This window comes from Strix uralensis, chromosome 3 (genome assembly GCF_047716275.1).
Source record: "Strix uralensis isolate ZFMK-TIS-50842 chromosome 3, bStrUra1, whole genome shotgun sequence".
In the NCBI taxonomy this organism is placed as follows: Eukaryota; Metazoa; Chordata; class Aves; order Strigiformes; family Strigidae; genus Strix; species Strix uralensis.
In genome coordinates, this window is record NC_133974.1 from 39,226,220 (window position 1) to 39,245,336 (window position 19,117).

Here is a 19,117-nt window from a genome sequence, read left to right on the forward strand (position 1 = left end):
ACCTCTCGAGTGATCAGAGAGCTGCTGCTTTGTCTCTGATAACGCTGTTTGGTTTCTTGTTAATACTTTGTCACTTGTCCTGTCTCCTGTTCTGCTACCACAGGTTATAATGTTTGCTCATGACACAACTTGGTGGATTTCTCCCATTCTTTATTGCTGCTCAGAGGTTTCTTATCTCACTGCTGGCTGGTTTTTTTAGAAGTGATCTTTGCTCTCGGTTTAGCTAATGCAAGTAAAGTAGTATTTTCAAAATCTCTTGAAGCTGGCAGATACACAGATTGTTGACAAACAGTGTTTCTTTTAGGTCTGTGACGAGCCTCTGTAGTTTCATGCTGGACAAAAGGGGATTTTTAGCATTCAGCAACACTCATGTAGAAGAGTTTATCATTTATCAAAATTTATACTCTGCTTCCCAATATATAAAGCACATGCTTTTTACTATTGCTGGTAGGAGTTCTATTTGTCATGACAGGTACTCCATATATTTTTATTTTTTCTTCCCTCCTCTAGAAATTTGTTTCAGATAGAGGCTGTCAATTTGACATTTGAGTTGAAGCCTTTGCAGTGCTTTAAATTTTATATATATGAACTGTTTCACATCCTCAGCAGAATTAATGATAGGGAACTACTTGCTTAGACACTCTGGCAACTCATGGTTGTGTGACTTCAGAAGTGGTTACCTTTTTGTCTTTCTACTAGAGAGTAACCAGGTCAACAACACTGAATGTGAGCCAGTCTGCCAATCAATGCAGTTCACAGCTTGGCATATTGATAAAACTGCTGATGATTTATAGTTTCACTTATTAGGCTGCTCTGTGAACTGCTGTGACTGTGGGTGTGGCACTTGCTCATTTCTGCCAGCCTTACTGTGAAAACAGTAATTTCTTAGATCTTCACAGCATGGATTGCAAGGGCTTACATGGAGTCATCTGTATGTGTTTGAAAATTGGTATTTTTACTCTTTGTTCAGCAGATGTTAGTGAATTGTTTTGTGTAACTATATATTTTGCAGCAGTGTTGTGTTTAGGTTTTTTTCCCTGAGAAACGTATTTTTTCTAAATACGTTTTATACTTCCTTTATAGAATGCTGCTCTTTCTCTGGAGGGGTGTGTTGTTTTTTGGTGTGGTTTTTTTTTTTTTAGTTTGTCTGTTATGATCTGTCTTGTGTCCTTTCTGTAATTTTCACTTTTTATAGGTTTTACTAGAATTTTCATTATTATAGCAGATATTGGTTGTGTTAGCTGTTGTAAAGCTTCTTAAACTGTGTGTTGTAAAATAAGTCTAGAAGTATGCCAGATTGTCACAGCGGCATTAACAGTTTTTGGTTTGGTCCCATTTTGATTAGAGGTAAATATACTTACAGTTCATTCCCTATAGCATGTATTTTAAGAACAAGCAAGTGAAAATCTATGTCCTCTTGTCTCTGCTTATTATCTAGTAATTTAGTTTAAGCTCTGATTGTATTTGAAAGTAATTTTGATGTTTTATTCGGTATATAACCATCCTGATTGCTGTGCTTTGTTTGTTCACCTCTACAACTGCTTAGTAGCTTCCTTGTCTCTTGGGTAAAGCTGTTTTTAATACAGGTACCCTTGTATTCATATCATGGCATGGCATTTGCTGTTGTTTACAGCCTTGCTGGAATAATTATTTGCCTTAATCAGCCACAGTAAAGAGATAAAGGCATAAAAATTGTTACTTTAATACCATTTTCACCATTTAATATTCTGCATATTATTACTAGTCATTAGAAGTCCTTTGGGCAGTAAGCATGTCCCATTTGTCCAAATAAAATTAAATTTGGCATGTTAGTGATGAACTCTACATTGTATCTAGCTAGAAAATTCGTATGTCTCTTTCTAGGCAATTTATTTTCATTTCCTTTATTTCCATGGATACTGTGTTTAATCCTATCATTCCAGACACAATCTCTAAAAATCTCTGCCTCTTCTCTCTGCTTCTATATGCTTGAGTTTTCATATTGAAAAGCTTGCATGTTTCTTTCTGCTCTCTTCATAATCTCTTCTAGTGCCTTGATACATACAGATAAACTCACTGAAAACAGAGCTGTGCAACTTGGGAGAATAAAAGAAGTATTGTTCAAGCTATCACATTAAGTATCTAAAACTTTTTGAAGCTAAACTTTGAAACTAAGGCAGTCAAGATCAAGACGGGGGAGAATCCTTTCACACTACTAAATTGTTTGCAGAGACATATTGTTGCCTATTACTGCTTTTAATGTTAGAAAATAGGATTTGAATGCATAGTCAGAAAAGTTGGTTTTAATAATTTCATTATATATACTTTTTTTTTTTTCAGTTCTTATTAGAGGCTGTTGTATTCTGATAGATATAACTTATGATTTGGTCCACAGAAAGTAAGAATGGAAGCTCACGCAAAGTTTGCAGTGCTATGGCATCTCACCCGTGACCTTCATATTAACAAGTCTTCTTCCTTTGGTCGTACCTTTGACAGGTTGGTGGTTGCAAGCATGATGCTGTTGAAATACTTTTGCTTCAGAATCTTTAACTACATTATGCTGGTAGCATAGAGTGTTTAGAAATTGCGGAACTACAGTGTAACTGTGAGAGCAATGAAGGAGGACAAGAAGTTAATTTGGTTTAGACAAAATTGTTTTCACAATGACAATTATGTTAGCTGTAAATTTTTCTGGTAGCTGTAAAGAGTAGAACAGGAATGGTCACACGATTCACTGACTGTCACTGTGGTTAAAATATTTGTGTATATTGAACATAGTATCTGAGTTCTTGCTGTGATTGTAGAAGCAAAAGCAGGAGAGAGAAGTCAGCCAAGAAGTTATTATATGAAAATGGAAAGTAACAGTAAAGCTAAGAACACAAAACTGCAAGCAAGCAGTAAGATATGAAATTTCTTTTGTTTAATCTGTGTGGTTTGTGTAAGATGTTATTTATGGTAAGCAGCACCAGCTTCCTGTTCTGCATTCTGGTATCGGACTACCTTCTTAGAAAAAAACTGAATGATCCAAACTCTGAACTAGCTTTGTTTTCCTCAGCTAGCACAAATGTTATAGAAAAGTGCTTATTTAAATTTCCTAATGTATACTTAGCTGTAGGAAGTGGAGTTAAAAGATTGTTATTTCTTTGGCTTGATACTGTCACTCATTGCAGAAGTGGTGATAAATTCTGTACGTTCAACTAAGTGCTTATGAACGTGTGCTACTGGAGGATGTAAAACAGTCGGTAAAATTCAGAGTCCAATATATATATTGTTTTTCCCACAGTCTGGGAAGGATTCTAGAGTCTAAAACTTTAACAGAAGAAAATAATGACAGTAGGAAGTGCTGAATCATCAAGTATATATCTCCTCTCTGTTCTTGATGAGAAGATCTTTGAATAAGTTATCTTCTCTCTTTCATTCATCTGTGTGAAATGGCTTTTAAAGTTTTGTCTTTCTGTACTGCACTTAGACAACCAAAGCTCTTTATGCTAGTAGCTGTACAAATACTTGAATTAAATATACAACTGCAACTATTAGAGTGGCTTTCTTAACTGACTTTATTACTAGTTCTTCCTGGCGTTTCTTCATTAGGCTAGACTAAAATATAAAACTTCAGGTTTTGCAAAGTTTGGATTCTAAAGAAAATACTGGTTTATATGGAGAAGGTATTGGAGTATGTACTGACATGTTGAAATTTATCATCTATCAGATTAAAATGGAATTATTGGGTGAGTAGTGTGGAATTTGTGCTAGGTTTGTTCTTCTTTCTATTCTAGATCTTTGTTTATCATGCTGGACAGCCTTAATAGCTTGGATGGTTCTACATGGTCAGTGGGACAAGCCTGGTTAAATCAAGTGCTTCAAAGACATGATATTGCAAGGGTTCTTGAACCTTTGCTCCTGTTGCTTCTCCATCCAAAAACTCAGCGAGTTTCTGTTCAGCGAGTACAGGCTGAATGTTACTGGACTAAATCTTCCTATCACCCCGAAGAAGAAAATGAAAAGCACTTTATGCAGAAGTTTAGTTGTGCTGATGGTACGTGCACAAGAATACTGTAGGAAATTTCTTATTTTATTTCTTTATTGATTATTTGAATGCAACATTAAAACCTTAGTAGAAACTTTTGAGGGTAACTCATAAAACAAAGTTCTGGAATAGGTACTGCTTATATGTGCATTTGTGCATGTTTTTCTAATTCAAGTTTGGGTGTCTCAAGTATTGTTAAAGTCCTATTGTTCTCAAATTAGGATGACATGCAAGTATTTTAATGCAGAGCATTTTCTTATGTCTTACTGAACTTCAGTAGAACTTAAGAATATGGCTTGAAGCTTAACCAAGAAATGAAATGCTTTTATGAATTAGGACCACTGATGTGGGGCTGGCTGAAAACATACCGATAAGGTTTGAAGGTGTTTGCATGTATTGTGTAATTTTAGTAACATACTAATCATTATTTTTAATGAAAATACAAGCAGATGAGACTGCATAAGCTTTCATGGGAGTATTGTGTTGTTTTGCTGAGATCTACTGCTAAAGTAATCTTGCTCTGGATGTGTGTTGTTTGCATATTAACATTATCTTTTTTCTACTGTGAAGTGGAAAGATGCTATTTACCATGCCTTTATAATTTGAAGTCTCAATAATAGTTTAAATTCTAACTTTTAATTCTGAATTCTTACTCTGAAGAATAAAATATTATATGTATAAATTTTTTTGTGTTTTTCTTTAAGCATTTTCCCATGTGCCTGTAAGTCAAGGACAACTTATTATACCTAAAGAAGGCAACGAAAAACAACTTGCTATGGATGAAATGGAGAACTTCAGCCTGACTGTCAACCCTCTGAGTGACAGGCTTTCCTTGTTAAGTACCAGCAGTGAGACCATACCAATGGTTGTGTCTGATTTTGACCTTCCTGACCATCAAGTTGAAATACTGCAGAGTTCGGACTCTGGCTGCTCTCAGTCATCTACTGGAGACAACATCAGTTATGAAGTGGAAACAGAAAGTCTGAGTGCTCAAGATAGCTCTCAGACTCTGAGAGAAGACTCACCTGATGAAATTGTGCAACAAGTGGTTACAGATCTTATATGCAAAGTTGTAAGTGGTCTTGGAGAAGAGCCTGAACCAGTTAAACATAGTCTACAGTCTGAGGATACTTCATGTAAATTCAGTCCTTTAGATAACTCTGTAGAGGTGACAAAAAATGAAGATCAAAATATTCAAAGTAGCCAGAGTAGTTTGCTTAGTAATGACAGCTCCCAATTGCTATCGGCCTCAACTGAGACTGGACTTGAGAGCTTGAGAGATGAAATTTCAAGAAATAACTCTTCACCCTGCATTGCAGAAAGCCAGCAATCCTTCTCTGATCTCACTCTTGCTTCCACTGAATCGAAGTCCAGAAAACGAAGCCACAGTAGTATTCAGTTCAGCTTTAAAGGAAAGCTACCAGAAAAAGTATCAGAAAAAGAAACAATTGTTAAAGAGGCAGGTAAGCAACCAGGTGCAAAACCTAAGGTGAAAATAGCCAAAAAGAAAGATGAAGAGAAAAAGAAAGCACAAACGGAAAAGCTTAAACAAACAAATGTCTTCTTTAGTGATGGTCTTGATTTAGAAAACTGGTACAGTTGTGGAGAAGGAGAAATTTCAGAAATAGAAAGCGATGTGGGGTCCCCAGGAATGCGAAAATCTCCCAACTTTAATATCCATCCATTGTATCAACATGTGCTGCTCTATCTCCAGCTGTATGACTCTTCAAGGACATTGTATGCTTTCTCTGCGATAAAAGCAATTCTGAAAACAAACCCTTCAGCTTTTGTAAGTGCTATCTCCACTACCAGTGTCAACAATGCATACACTCCTCAGCTTTCGTTGCTTCAGAATCTTCTAGCCAGGCATCGAATATCTGTTATGGGCAAGGATTTCTACAGTCACATCCCAGTTGATTCTAACCATAACTTTCGGAGCTCTATGTACATAGAAATTCTTATCTCCTTGTGTTTATACTATATGCGGAGCCACTATCCAACCCATGTTAAAGTAACTTCACAAGATCTAATAGGAAACCGTAATATGCAAATGATGAGTATCGAAATTCTGACACTTCTCTTTGCTGAGTTGGCAAAAGTGATAGAAAGCTCTGCAAAGGGCTTTCCTAGTTTTATTTCGGACATGTTGTCCAAGTGCAAGGTTCAGAAAGTAATCTTGCATTGTCTGCTATCTTCTATCTTCAGTGCACAGAAATGGCACAGTGAAAAGATGGCTGGAAAAAATATAGTGGCTGTAGAAGAAGGTTTCTCTGAAGACAGCCTTATAAATTTTTCTGAAGATGAATTTGACAATGGTAGTACTCTGCAGTCACAGCTTTTAAAGGTACTTCAGCGGCTGATTGTGCTGGAACACAGAGTAATGACTGTGCCTGAGGAAAATGAAACAGGCTTTGACTTTGTCATAACAGACTTGGAGCATATCGGTCCACAGCAGCCGATGGCTTCTCTTCAGTACTTACATTCCCAGCCAATAACCTGCCAAGGCATGTTTCTCTGCGCAGTGATACGAGCTTTACACCAGCACTGTGCCTGTAAAATGCATCCCCAGTGGATTGGCCTTATCACTTCTACGTTGCCTTACATGGGAAAAGTTCTTCAAAGGGTGGTTGTTTCAGTGACTCTTCAGCTCTGCAGGAACTTGGATAATTTAATTCAGCAGTACAAATATGAAACAGGATTATCTGATAATAGGTATGTGTATGTAGACGTGTATAATCTTTTTAAGCAGATTTGATTGTGTTGAATTATGTTACAACCAGATTAACCCATTTTTAAAAAATCTGTCTCTTATTTTAGGCCTCTCTGGATGGCATCAGTCACTCCCCCAGATATGGTTCTTACTTTATTAGAAGGGATAACAACAATAATTCATTACTGCCTCCTGGATCCATCTACACAGTATCATCAGGTAAACTTATCTGGGTGTCTGAGAGGTTCCTATGCAGAACATATCAAATTAAGGACTGTGATTATATTAGCAGATATGAAGATCTGAGTGGGAAAAATACCAAATGTATTGTCTTAGCTATAAGTATGGGTTTTGTTGATAATATACCCATCTCAAACAGAATAACAATTTTCTACTAAATATACTTTTAAGAGAATAGTCTTTGACTTGTTTGGTTTTGTTTTGGGTTTGGGGTTTTTTTTGTTACCTTGAAATAACTAAAGTAGGAATTCCTTAACTTTCAGACCTCTAAAATGCCACTTTTTAGAGCTGGCTTTGTTTTTTGGAACTTCCCAGACTGCCTATCCTGTTACTTTCTGGCTGGACTGTGTTCATCTTGCAATATGTCAAAACATTCTCTTTCTGCTCCTCCAGTATATTCACAACTTGTCTTCTTAGTCAAGCAGTATTTTTAGATCTGATATTCTGAGTGTAATCTCTGTTAAGAATTTGGCCCAGATTCTGCAAGAAAATTTTTCTTGTTCTCTCTGCAGTCTTGGTTTTGCTTTTTTTCTTATACCCCTTTGCCTTCCATTCATTTAAAAGTAACTGAAAAGTGTTATTGTCTGTGCAAGTAAAAAATTTTGGCTTAAAGTATTAGTTACACTTAAAATTCTGAAATAATTGTTTTGCAAAGGTATAGGCAGATGATACAAAATTGATTGCTGTAGACATGAGGCCTCACGTGTTCAGAATATATTTGATACTGTACAACTGAATCAAAAGATTCTTTAACTGTTATTCTTAATACACTCAAAACCTGTACATACTATAAGAATTATTGAAAAACTATTTTGAAAAAGAGTTAAGGTTGAAAGCTTCCATGTCCATTAAGTCTCGATTTACACTATTTTACTTATGCTATTTATGTAGATATTTAATCTTCCTCCTCTCTCCCCTTCAAATCCACTAGCTTTTGGTTAATGTAGATCAGAAGCACTTGATTGAAGCACGCAATGGGATCCTATCTATCTTGCATATGATCATGTCTTCTGTGACTTTGCTGTGGAGCATCCTTCACCTTGCAGATTCTTCAGAGAAAACTACTGCTGCTGCTGCATCCATTACCACTATTAATCTTGGGTCAACAAAGGTCAGAATATCAGGGATAATATTGTTTAAGTTGTACATTAATACCTTTGTCGAACCAAATCCAATTCCGTTCCCCTAAATGTAAATTGAGTTTTAATACCTTTGTCCTCATCTACTCACCCACCCCACAAACAAGGCGCTTATAAATGGGTATTGAAACTGCTTTTCAATTTGAGTGTATCAATTCAAGACAACAATGTCTCACCTCTTTGCTTTCTACAAAGAAAAGAAATCCATCCTTGAAAAAATTTGTCAGCCTTTTGTGCCTCAAAAGATAAAAAATATTAATGTAAAATCCTAACAAATGAGAACTCTCCTCCTAAAATATCTAGTACTCAGACACTTATGAACTAATTCCTTTATTCATTCAATTCCCATACGGTGATGTCACTGTGCACAGGGAAATGTCATAGCAGATAGTGAGCTAGTGATCATAAAGAACCTGAGAAGGGGTCAAATAGAACTATACTGAGAATGCTGCCTAGCCCTCTTATTGGAAGCAGTTCAAACTTCTTATACTTCACATTATTAAATAGGAAACTGTCATTTAAATTTGAAATGTTTTAAAATAAGATTTCCTCAGTTAATTTGAGTAGTATCAGATACAGTTTGTGATGATGCTGTGTTACATCCTTTTCAACCTTTGTCATTCTGATTGAAGGAATAAAAAATAACTTATCTAAGACTCCATGTCTTTGCACAGACAGCATCCATGCTCACATTTGTGCAGCCTGTAGGGTTTCCTACTCACTGAAAGGAAGGGGGTATGTACTTGTTGATGGCCTGTAATATTATGCTGCTTCTGTAAAAAAAGGATAAGTTTTTTTCACTCTGGTTAAACATTAACTGTTCTGTACATCCTAGATTTTCTTTAATTTGCCCGAATCTGTAGTATTCAAAAGAGCATTCAACATGTCCTATATATGAAAAAGCCCAGTTTGAATTCAGCTTGTTCAGTGTAGCATGAGGATAGGTTATTTTAATTTTCACCTCATTGCTTTTGGGTAGTGCTTTTGTAGCTGCCTTGTAGTTGGTGGATGTGGTTAAAAACACATGTAACTGTGGAACTCTATGGAATTGTGTATCTAAAGTATAAACAACCTTTTTAAGCTTCAGTACAACTAGGTTGCTTTGGCAACTACACTATTGGCAAGTGCATAAAGTGTATAGTCAAGCTTTGGGATCGTGTATAGCAGTTTCCTGCAAGCTTAGACAATTCCTACTGAAATATCTCTGACCAAGGTAAAAATGGCTTTCAGAAAACAGATAGAAAGTGCATTTTTGTCTGAAATCTTCCTGTCATAGAACACAGGTCAAAAAGACAGCTCAGGAAATACATTTTCTGACCCAATTGTGCCTCAATAACTTCTGACATGCTTAAAAACCACATCATTAAGAGTTTCAACAGCGAATATTCCAGTCTCCCAGAGTAACATGTTCCTTCTTTTAGGATTTCCCCACCACCCCTACTTCTTTATCTCACTTGCTACAAAGCAAGTCCATCACTATCTGTGACAGACGTGAACATCATCTTCCTTCTTCCTAATTACCTTGTACACATTTGCTAATAACTGTTATGTCTCCACTTACATGTTTTTCTCCTGACTATATACAAACCCATTTCAGCCCCTTCTTGTAAGTCATATTCCATAGCGCTAATCTTTCTTTTTATAGTTTGAGTTCTGTTCAGTTTGTGGTACATTTCTTGAAGTAAGGTGTCCAAAACTAGACATGGTATGTGGTATCTTCTTTCAAGGGAAATACTTACTGTCTTTCACGAGGTGCTGCTATTTATGGATGCTCTTTCCCCTTCCTTGCAAAGTCATCAAGCTGAGTGTGTGATCCACTATAATCCCAAGACTTTCTCCAGTAGCACCACTATATAAATAGTTTCTCATTCTGAATCACCAAAGTTGTTTATCCCCACCTTTGCATGCAAAGATCAAGCCTATATTGCAGCTTTTTTTCAAGGTGCTTTTTGAGTTTGTGAGATAATTTTTAGTTCTGTACCTTTCTATCAGTTGCTTGCCACTTCATTACCATTTGAAAATTTAACACGTGTATTTTATCTTCCCTTGTTTAGTCATGAATAAAATGATTAAAGAGTACCAGATGTAGAATAGAGCTTTATGAACCCTCTGAGTGCGTCCTTCCATTTTTATAAAAGTCAGTGATAGCTACCATCCAAGTATGGCTTTATAGCTGGCTGTTCTAAACATAATGCTGAGGTGCTTACCTAAAGGTGTATGTGTTCTGCTTCTGCATTTCAGAATTTGAGGCAGCAGATTCTTGAACTTCTGGGTCCAATTTCAATGAATCATGGTGTTCACTTCATGGCTGCTATTGCATTTGTATGGAATGAAAGGAGGCAAAACAAAAATACTTCTAGGACAAAGGTATGTTTATACTTCAGTGGTCTCTTCTAGTAGTGGTAATAGCTTTAAGTGATTTAGAAGCAGTAAGGAGAAAATTCAGACATTCCAGGGGAAAAAAAATACATAGTATGAAATATGGAGAACTTACGTTTCTAATTGGCAACTGTACCATTAGGGAGCTACCAGTTTATTTTAGAATGGGATAATCTTCCTGAATTCTTCAGGAAAAGAATAAGTGATTCCAAGTCTCTGGATGAACTGTTACTAACATTTCAATCTCATGAGGCCAGCTGCCTTAATTTTAGCATAGGCATTGTCTGTGATGATAATCTGGGACATACATTTGATTCTTTTTAGGTTATTCCTACAGCAGGTGAAGAACAACTTCTACTGGTTGAGCTAGTTCGCTCTATCAGTGTTATGAGAACAGAGACTGTTATACAAACAGTGAAAGAAGTTTTGAAGCAGCCTCCAGCCATAGCAAAGGACAAGGTATGAAAACTGTTGAGAACCTATTGATTATTTTTTTTTTAATGTCCTCTTACTGAATCTTAAAATGCTGATGATATGAATACTTCATTCACAAAGCTGAGCTGTACAGTGTGAAAATTTTCACAATATCTAATAGAGGGATGAACTTTTGGAGGGAAGTCATACCTCTTCAAGTCATTACCATTTCCTGAACAACTCCAGAATCCTGTTTACTGCTTCTGTACAAGACTGTTTTGTGGGGATAGGCTGCTTACGTTAGGGACACAGATGCATACCCTAACATCAGGTTGGGGTTTTTTGAGTGGGAAGGGGAAGTGGGGAAAAGAGGGAATAAGAGAGAAAAAAAAAAAAGAATAACTTTATAGAGGGATGTTTAAATAATCGTTCATAATATTCTGTTAATGAATTAAAGTATACCTTCAAACACTGCAGTAACATTATAGCATTGTCAGTTTCGCCCTGTCAAGTGAGGGGGGAAAAAAAAGTCACTTTCTTCTTCCTGATGACACAGGTTTCATATTTCTTTCTAGAAACATCTTTCCCTGGAAGTCTGCATGTTGCAGTTTTTCTATGCTTATACTCAAAGGTAAGACAAGTTAAATTTTATTTCTGTCATCAAGAAGTGAATGGACAATTCGAATATTTTTACATCTTTTTATAATCCCTAGGATGAGAAATAGCCTGTGTAATATGAATCATGAAGAATGGTTTTGAACCGTAGGTGTCATAAAAAAGAAAGGGATATATTTTGTGAGTTCCCTAGTTCTGCATCATCTTTCTTCCCACACCTAAAAGTCCTGCGGGAAATCTGCCCCCTGCCCAAGGAAAGCTGATCTTAATTGTGCTGTAACTCATTGGTACCACTCCAACCTTGGACTGAAACGCATGTCCCTTGAGTACTGGTCTTCTGCCTGCCTTCTTTTCTTAATGACTTGATGTAGCCACCTAATATTCAATGAAGAACCAAACAATTTGTATGAATGTTGATTCAATAATACCTGACAGGAAAATTGTGAGATAGAAAGAAAATGGGGAATACCTGAGGGAGATGATGCTGTTTTCATTGCTGTCGCTGCTCTCTTAGGATTCCAGTGACCAGCTTAGTAGATAGCTGGGCAGCACTGCTGCTTCTATTGAAAGATTCCATCCAGGTTGGTCTTCCAGCTCCGGGACAATTCCTTATACTTGGGTAAGTGCTCTCGATATTTGCAATTTCCAAATAAACTCAAATGTATGTGAAATCATACTGAAGTGTTTAGTGCTTTCAAATCTCTATCACTTATTTTTGAGTGATAGAACTATTGCCTGTGTTCTGTGGGTTTTATCAAATTAGTTTCTTCTCTGAGGAATGGTTACATATATTAAATTTTATATTATAATATGATATAAGCTATGATCTTACCTAACTGATTATTTGAGTGATTCAGGCTCTTTAAACAGTATGTTTAATTTTCTGATTTTTCTTAGAAGATAACTACAATGAGTATTTCTTGGGTATGTGTAGGTTTGCAGCTCACTAGGAAGGATTCACTCTCAGCATGAAAGCTGTTTGTGGAGTGTTAGAAATAAAATGTTGAATATGATTTTCTGTATAAAGCTTCAAGGACCATTTTCTTGACTTCCTGGAATTTATCTTCCCTAGTAAACTGTCTCTAAAGATACTTTTGTGTATAGTCTAGTAAAGCATGTTCTTGATAAACTATTATGGTGTGATCAAAATAAACTTGAAGGGATGTTTTCTAGAATATTGATAAATAGCAATGACTGGGGGTTTAGTAAATAAGTATTGCACAGGTAAATTTCTCCAGATTTGTTTTAGCTCTTGATGTTACTGAATAATGTATTGTGAGAAGAAAATCCATATCTACTTCTATATTTTTTTCAGTGTTCTTAATGAGTTCATTATGAAAAACCCAAGTCTGGAAAATAAGAAAGATCAAAGAGATCTCCAGGTAAGAAATTTTTTGTATGTATGTCTCTTTTTTGAAAATACTGAACAATAAATGCTTGAATGTACTAGAATTATCTGATATCAGTTCTGTAGTCTGAAATGACTCTTTAGTATCTTCTACTTAGTACTGTTTATAATCTGTTAAAAAAGATCTTATTTTCTGTGAGGTTATTAAATCACTGATAATATAGAAGTGATTTGAAAGCAGTTATACACTTAATCAGTTATACAGATTTTTCTACAAAAACACATCAGGACAACAAATACAGCCCTTCTGCACAGAGTTCTTAAAATACTTGGTTTTTTTCCTGCCCAGGATGTAACACACAAGATAGTGGATGCCATTGGGGCAATTGCTGGTTCTTCCTTGGAACAGACTACTTGGCTAAGACGAAACTTAGAGGTTAAGCCTTCTCCCAAGATTATGGTTGATGGAAACAACTTAGAATCAGATGTTGAAGGTAGTTTCATTTTCATCTTTATTTTAAACAAAACATTAATTATCAGGCCAAAATTAACAAGGAGGACAGCTTTACTATACTTGAATACATTAAAAATGCTTCAGGCATTAGTATCTTACACAGTGTATCTGGCAAAGTCTGTACATCTTCAAAATATATGCTATTAAAATATGCTTGTAAGGTAAATAATGGCTTAAGAAAACTAACTTTGGACATTTTTTTTATTACCTTCATTTAGATATGTTGTCTCCAGCAATGGAAACTTCAAACATAACTCCATCTGTTTATAGTGTCCATGCATTGACCTTACTTTCTGAGGTAAATGTCTCCTCAGATGTAATAAATACTGTCTTATAATAAACTTTTATATTGTGAAGAGCTTTGGACTAGAAGCTTGGGGAAAGAGATCTGATGGGAAATACTGACATAAATGGATTCTAGGTCCTGTAATGTAACAATATCTAAAACATTGTTACTAACCCAGTTATAAAGTTTCAGTGAGATGGATGAGGCCTAAAGCATGGCCTCTCAGGTGTGTAGCACAGGAAACTTTTAGTAGCAACCTTCGTGTGTTATTAGTGGTATGTGTTATTTACAGCTGGTAATTGCAGTCAGTCTTCGAATTTATTTTTTTTTGTAGCTTATTCTATAGAATGCTTTGCCCAGGAGCTTATGCTTCTGTGTTTTTACCTTAGTTTGTTTTAAAAATGATGGGACTTTTATACTCTGGGTTTTGTAGAGTACCTGAAATTTGATCACTTCTGTCATAAACTTGAACGTTCAGTAAAAGACATTACACAAAAAAATGCTAAATAGTAGATAAAAACCAATTTGAGTGCATGATAACATATCTTCCTCTCCTTTTATAGGTTTTGGCTCATCTGTTGGATATGGTTTTCTACAGTGATGAAAAAGAGAGGGTTATTCCTTTGCTTGTAAATATTATGCACTATGTTGTTCCCTATCTCCGTAATCACAGGTATCTTTACAATGTATTGAATTGATGTAATCTCTACAGCCAGTTGAAATTTGGTGGGTGACACTTAAGTTGAAACAGGCATGAAAAGGGTTACATGTCTGTCAAACTTTCTATAAAGCAACAATTCAAAATTGTTTCATGTTGACTTTATTTTTTTCTTTAGTGCTCACAATGCATCCAGCTATCGAGCCTGTGTCCAGTTATTAAGCAGTCTTAGTGGGTATCAATATACAAGGAGAGCATGGAAAAAGGAAGCATTTGACCTCTTCATGGATTCCAGTTTCTTCCAGATGGATGCTTCATGTGTTAACCAGTAAGACTTTGTCCTGCTTATATTGATGGCTGTTACAAATTTTATGTATACCATTACACAAGAGTATGTATAATGTTGGACCTAACTTTCCCAACAGCTCTTTGAGAGAAATACTTTATTATGGGATGTTTTCTGTTTTAGATTACCACATGAAATGTTAAACTTGTTTGTCTAAGGTGTATTTCTATGCACAAGCCTGTTTTTTTCAATGTCAAGATTATTTTATTTTATTTTACTTTTCTATGAGGAAAAAGTGGTTTCTATGATTTTGTAGAATCAGAATGGGTTGGGTTGGGATAAAGATCATCTAGTTCCACACACCCCACCCCCCCACCCCCCACCCCCCCCCCCGCCATGGGCAGGGACACCTTCCACTAGACCAGGTTGCTCAAAGCCCCGTCCAACCTGGCCTTGAACACTTCCAGGGAGGGGGCAGCCACAGCTTCTCTGGGCAACCTGTTCCAGTGTCTCACCATTCTCACAGTAAATAATTGTTTCCTAATATCTAAATCTGTCCTCTTTCAGTTTAAAACCGTTAATCCTTGTCCTATCCCTGCACTCCCTGATAACGAGTCCCTCCCCATCTTTCCTGTAACCCCCTTTAGGTACTGGAAGGCCACTATAAGGTCTCCCCAGACCCTTCTCTTCTCCAGGCTGAATAACCCAAACTTTCTCAGCCTGTCCTCATAGGGGAGGTGCTCCAGATCATCTTCATGGCCAACAGGTCCATATATTTACTGTGCTGAAGTCTCCAGAGCTGGACACAGTACCCCAGGTGGAGTCTCATGAGAGCAGAGTAGAGGGGGAGAGTCATCTCCCTCAACTTGCTGGCCACACTTCTCTTGATGCAGCCCAGGTAACAGTTGGCTTTCTGGGCTGCAAGCACACATTGCTGGCTCATATTCAGTTTTCCTTCCACTCATACCCCCAAGTCCTTCTCTGCAGGGCTGCTCCAAATCCACTCATTGCCCAGCCTGTATCCATGTTTGGGATTGCTCTGATCCATGTGCAGGACCCTGTTGAACTTCATGAGATTCACACAGGCCCACCTCTCTAGGCTGTCAAGGTCCCTCTGGATGGTGTCCCTTATTTGAGAAGTATAACTATAGATTCAGATCAAATTGCACCGAATAAATAGTACCTATGTAGCAGAGAGCTTGGATTGGAAACCTTAGCCTGAATTAAAAGAGCAGAAAAAGCTCTGTAAATGTTCCTGTAAATTCCTGATTTTTTTTTTTCTTGCTTTTCTGATTTGTGTACAATCTTCCTGTTTTAGTTGGAGAGCTATTATGGATAATTTGATGACACATGACAAAACCACATTCAGAGATTTGATGAGTAAGTATTTAATAAGATGTAGTAGTGACTTTTCTCCAAGCAAAATATCAAAATAAGGGAAAACAAATGTCTTGAAAACATTTGTTCAGCATTTATTCCAATCTGATTTATTCAGTGTTTTTCATGTTTTCTTCAACTACTTGAGATCCATAAATAAGATAACTTGAACTGAGAGAATTTGAGACCATCCTGGCACACAGTGAATTTTACCTATATGGCAAAGTTGATTAAGCAGAGCAGGTGAGGGTGGTTTTTGTTGTGGGTGTGTTTTGGGTTCTTTTTAGATCTGACACTAACTGCTTTAAGGAGAAATTGATTCTGGACATTCCAAAATTCTGAGCATTTATATCTGCAAATTGCGTTTTGGGAAAAAGTGTAGCTTTTTTTTTTTTTAAAGCCCCCAAACCTAGTCACACTTGTGTATACTTACAGGTTTTCTTTCAACATGTATTTTAAATCGCTGTGGTTAAAAATACAAATTGTAGAACATGCATCTTTTTAACATCTGCTTTTGAACTACATTAATGCAGTCAGAGTTATTTGTGCCTTAAAGGGAAACAGAAGGGAATTTTGAAGTTCATCTCTGCACTATGCATTTTCTCTTTCAGCACGAGTGGCTGTGGCTCAGAGCAGTTCACTCAACCTGTTTGCTAATCGAGATGCAGAGCTGGAACAGCGTGCTATGCTCCTGAAGAGACTGGCTTTTGCAATTTTTAGTAGTGAGATAGACCAATACCAGAAATACCTTCCAGACATACAAGGTCAGTAAAAATGCATCATTTAGTGGACTTCTGGACTCTGATGTTAACTGAGAAATATTTCTATGACAGGGTAATAGAGGTAAATTTGTCTCCTGGAATATTGGTGTGCAGTACCATTTCCGTGGCTGGATGCAAAGTTTCATTTTGTCTTTTAGTGCTACCAAGGTGGACACTTTGTCTCTTCCTCCATATGGAAAGTCAATTGCATCATCTTTCTTGTTTCATTTGTTCCAGGATTTGTTCTTTGAATTTTTTTTTTCCCCAGTCAAATCAGTAGCTGGATTTACTATATTCAAGGTACCAGGTTGTTTTACTGGTCTGAACTGCTAAGTGCATGTGTTGGTTTGAAAAACTTATTTATGTATCTGCCTCTGTATATGTTGAATGCTTAGAGGTGGTTATGGTTAAATAAGAGCATATCATCCCTGTGTAATATCCCATGTACTATGATGGTGCAGCCTTTTAATAATAATATATCTTATCTGTTCAGGCTGTTGTTGTATTGTTTGGAATCTGTTAACTCCTCTTTTTGTAATGGGTGAAACTGTGTAAGATGAGCAAAACGCCCAGATGCACTATTGCATTTATGTGGAGAACTTTAATCAAATTATGCAACTGCACTGTTTTGCAGTTTCTTGCTTTTGTTCATTGCTTGTTGAAAGTGGTTATCTTTTACACTGACAGAATAAAACTGGCAAAATACTGAAACAGTAATGTTGCAGATACTTAAAAAAAAGTAAAAATTGAGAGTAAATGAGAGAAGGAGAAAACAGTAGTTGGAGTTATTCTGAACTGAGGAAACCTTCTTGGCTTTTTGTTTCAGAAAGGCTGGTAGAAAGTCTCCGTTTGCCACAGGTGCCCACCCTTCATTCCCAAGTGTTCCTGTTTTTCAGAGTATTGCTTTTAAGAATGTCTCCACAGCACCTTACCTCGCTTTGGCCGACCATGATCACTGAACTGGTGAGTTGCAGTTAACATTCATGATTTGGAAGACTGGTGCAAATGTAAGACACCACCTCGTTCCTCTTCAACATTTTAAAGAAAATCTCTTCTAGAGATTGTGCATGTAAATGTACAATGGACACAAATTAACAGCCAACTTATTTTCATAGTCCTGGTGTCTATATTTTTGCAACCAAACAAAGTATCTGTTGGCTTATGCTTTTTACGCTGTTCAGATGTCTCCAAAATTAAATTTGCATTTGCCCTCATTGTTCCCTACTAACTCCTACTTCAATATCTGCCTATGTATGTGTACACTCTCCACCATTCCCACTCCTGCTCTTCTCAGTGCTCCCTGTTTCTACTTTCCTTGTCATTCAGCCTTCTTTCTCCAGCAATAAGGATGAGAAGCCACAGAAAGGAGGAGTCAGAATCCAGGTTGTATTGGCAGTTCATGGTCATTCAAATCACATTGTGGCTGAAATTTTATAATAAGATTTAGACAAGGCTCGATTCAGCTTTCTTCTTTCTCTTGTTTTACTCTGCATAACAAGACAGGATAAACATCTGTTTTCAGAGCTGCTATCTGTGAAGTCTCCAGTGCTGACTGTTTGACGCAGTCTTTTGGATTTCAGCTTTGGCAATGGGAATGGAGGAGAGTGTTTAGTGCATCCTGTGGTCCGTTTAGCCTGTTAGCCAAGGAATTCCCAAGGGACTGGCTACACAGCAAATCAGAATCACTGCTGTGATTTTTTTTTTTTTTTTTCATTTGTAGGCACCTAACCTAGCCCTTAGTTAACCACAGATCTAAGTAATAGAAGGAGAAAAACTATATAAAGTATTTTAAAGATCAAGTGCATTGTTTTAGCAATAGATGGATTTAATTTTGAGCCTGTGAATAGTATAAATATTAGGAAACTCATTCTACTCAGTGTGGTCCTCCAATTCCCGTGCTGTCCCCTGGCCTTTACGCAAGCTACCACAGTCCTGGATCTACTTTCAGTGGACAGGACTGTGTTACTTCTGTGAATTCACGCCTGAGCTTGACTGCTCTGTTATATGATTCTTTATTCTCATTTTGTTTAGGTCTTGCTTTCTAAGTAGTGGAGGGGATTATCCTCTGAGAGCTTTCGTGGCCATAAAAAGAGTCAGTTTCTTATGGCCCGAGTAGCACAATGGCTATATATAAGGGATGAAAGAGCTCTAGGGTGCCAGTGTCCACTCATAGTTCAGGGGGTTATTTCATCATCCAGGAATGGAAGTAAAGCTCCAAACAGTTTCTCTAAGGCTTATTACTCAGGCCTCCCTACAGCATTTTCCTGAGTCACAGTCCATAAAAAAATGGTATTAAAATGTAGCATTTGATCTTCAGGTACAGGTGTTTTTACTGATGGAACAGGAGCTCACTGCTGATGAAGACATTTCCAGGTAAACTTACA

At 36.8% G+C, this 19,117-nt stretch overlaps 1 protein-coding gene across 15 annotated transcripts in view; it reads left to right on the plus strand.

Annotated features, from left to right (window-relative positions):
- The window catches only part of DOP1A (DOP1 leucine zipper like protein A), a 68,473-nt gene that overhangs the window by 41,215 nt on the left and 8,141 nt on the right, over positions 1-19,117 (plus strand). For 14 of the 15 annotated variants that reach the window (XM_074861947.1, XM_074861944.1, XM_074861949.1 and 11 more), the window contains 18 exons: positions 2,379-2,475; positions 3,756-4,015; positions 4,711-6,718; positions 6,824-6,935; positions 7,888-8,067; positions 10,337-10,462; positions 10,799-10,933; positions 11,464-11,519; positions 12,018-12,122; positions 12,819-12,885; positions 13,201-13,345; positions 13,584-13,663; positions 14,215-14,324; positions 14,488-14,637; positions 15,914-15,975; positions 16,584-16,736; positions 17,560-17,696; positions 19,051-19,106. In XM_074861947.1, the coding sequence (XP_074718048.1) occupies positions 2,379-2,475; positions 3,756-4,015; positions 4,711-6,718; positions 6,824-6,935; positions 7,888-8,067; positions 10,337-10,462; positions 10,799-10,933; positions 11,464-11,519; positions 12,018-12,122; positions 12,819-12,885; positions 13,201-13,345; positions 13,584-13,663; positions 14,215-14,324; positions 14,488-14,637; positions 15,914-15,975; positions 16,584-16,736; positions 17,560-17,696; positions 19,051-19,106 (4,039 nt within the window). Of the gene's footprint in view, positions 1-2,378; positions 2,476-3,755; positions 4,016-4,710; positions 6,719-6,823; positions 6,936-7,887; positions 8,068-10,336; positions 10,463-10,798; positions 10,934-11,463; positions 11,520-12,017; positions 12,123-12,818; positions 12,886-13,200; positions 13,346-13,583; positions 13,664-14,214; positions 14,325-14,487; positions 14,638-15,913; positions 15,976-16,583; positions 16,737-17,559; positions 17,697-19,050; positions 19,107-19,117 lie in introns of those variants that run through there. The other variant, XR_012628060.1, reaches the window with a different exon arrangement.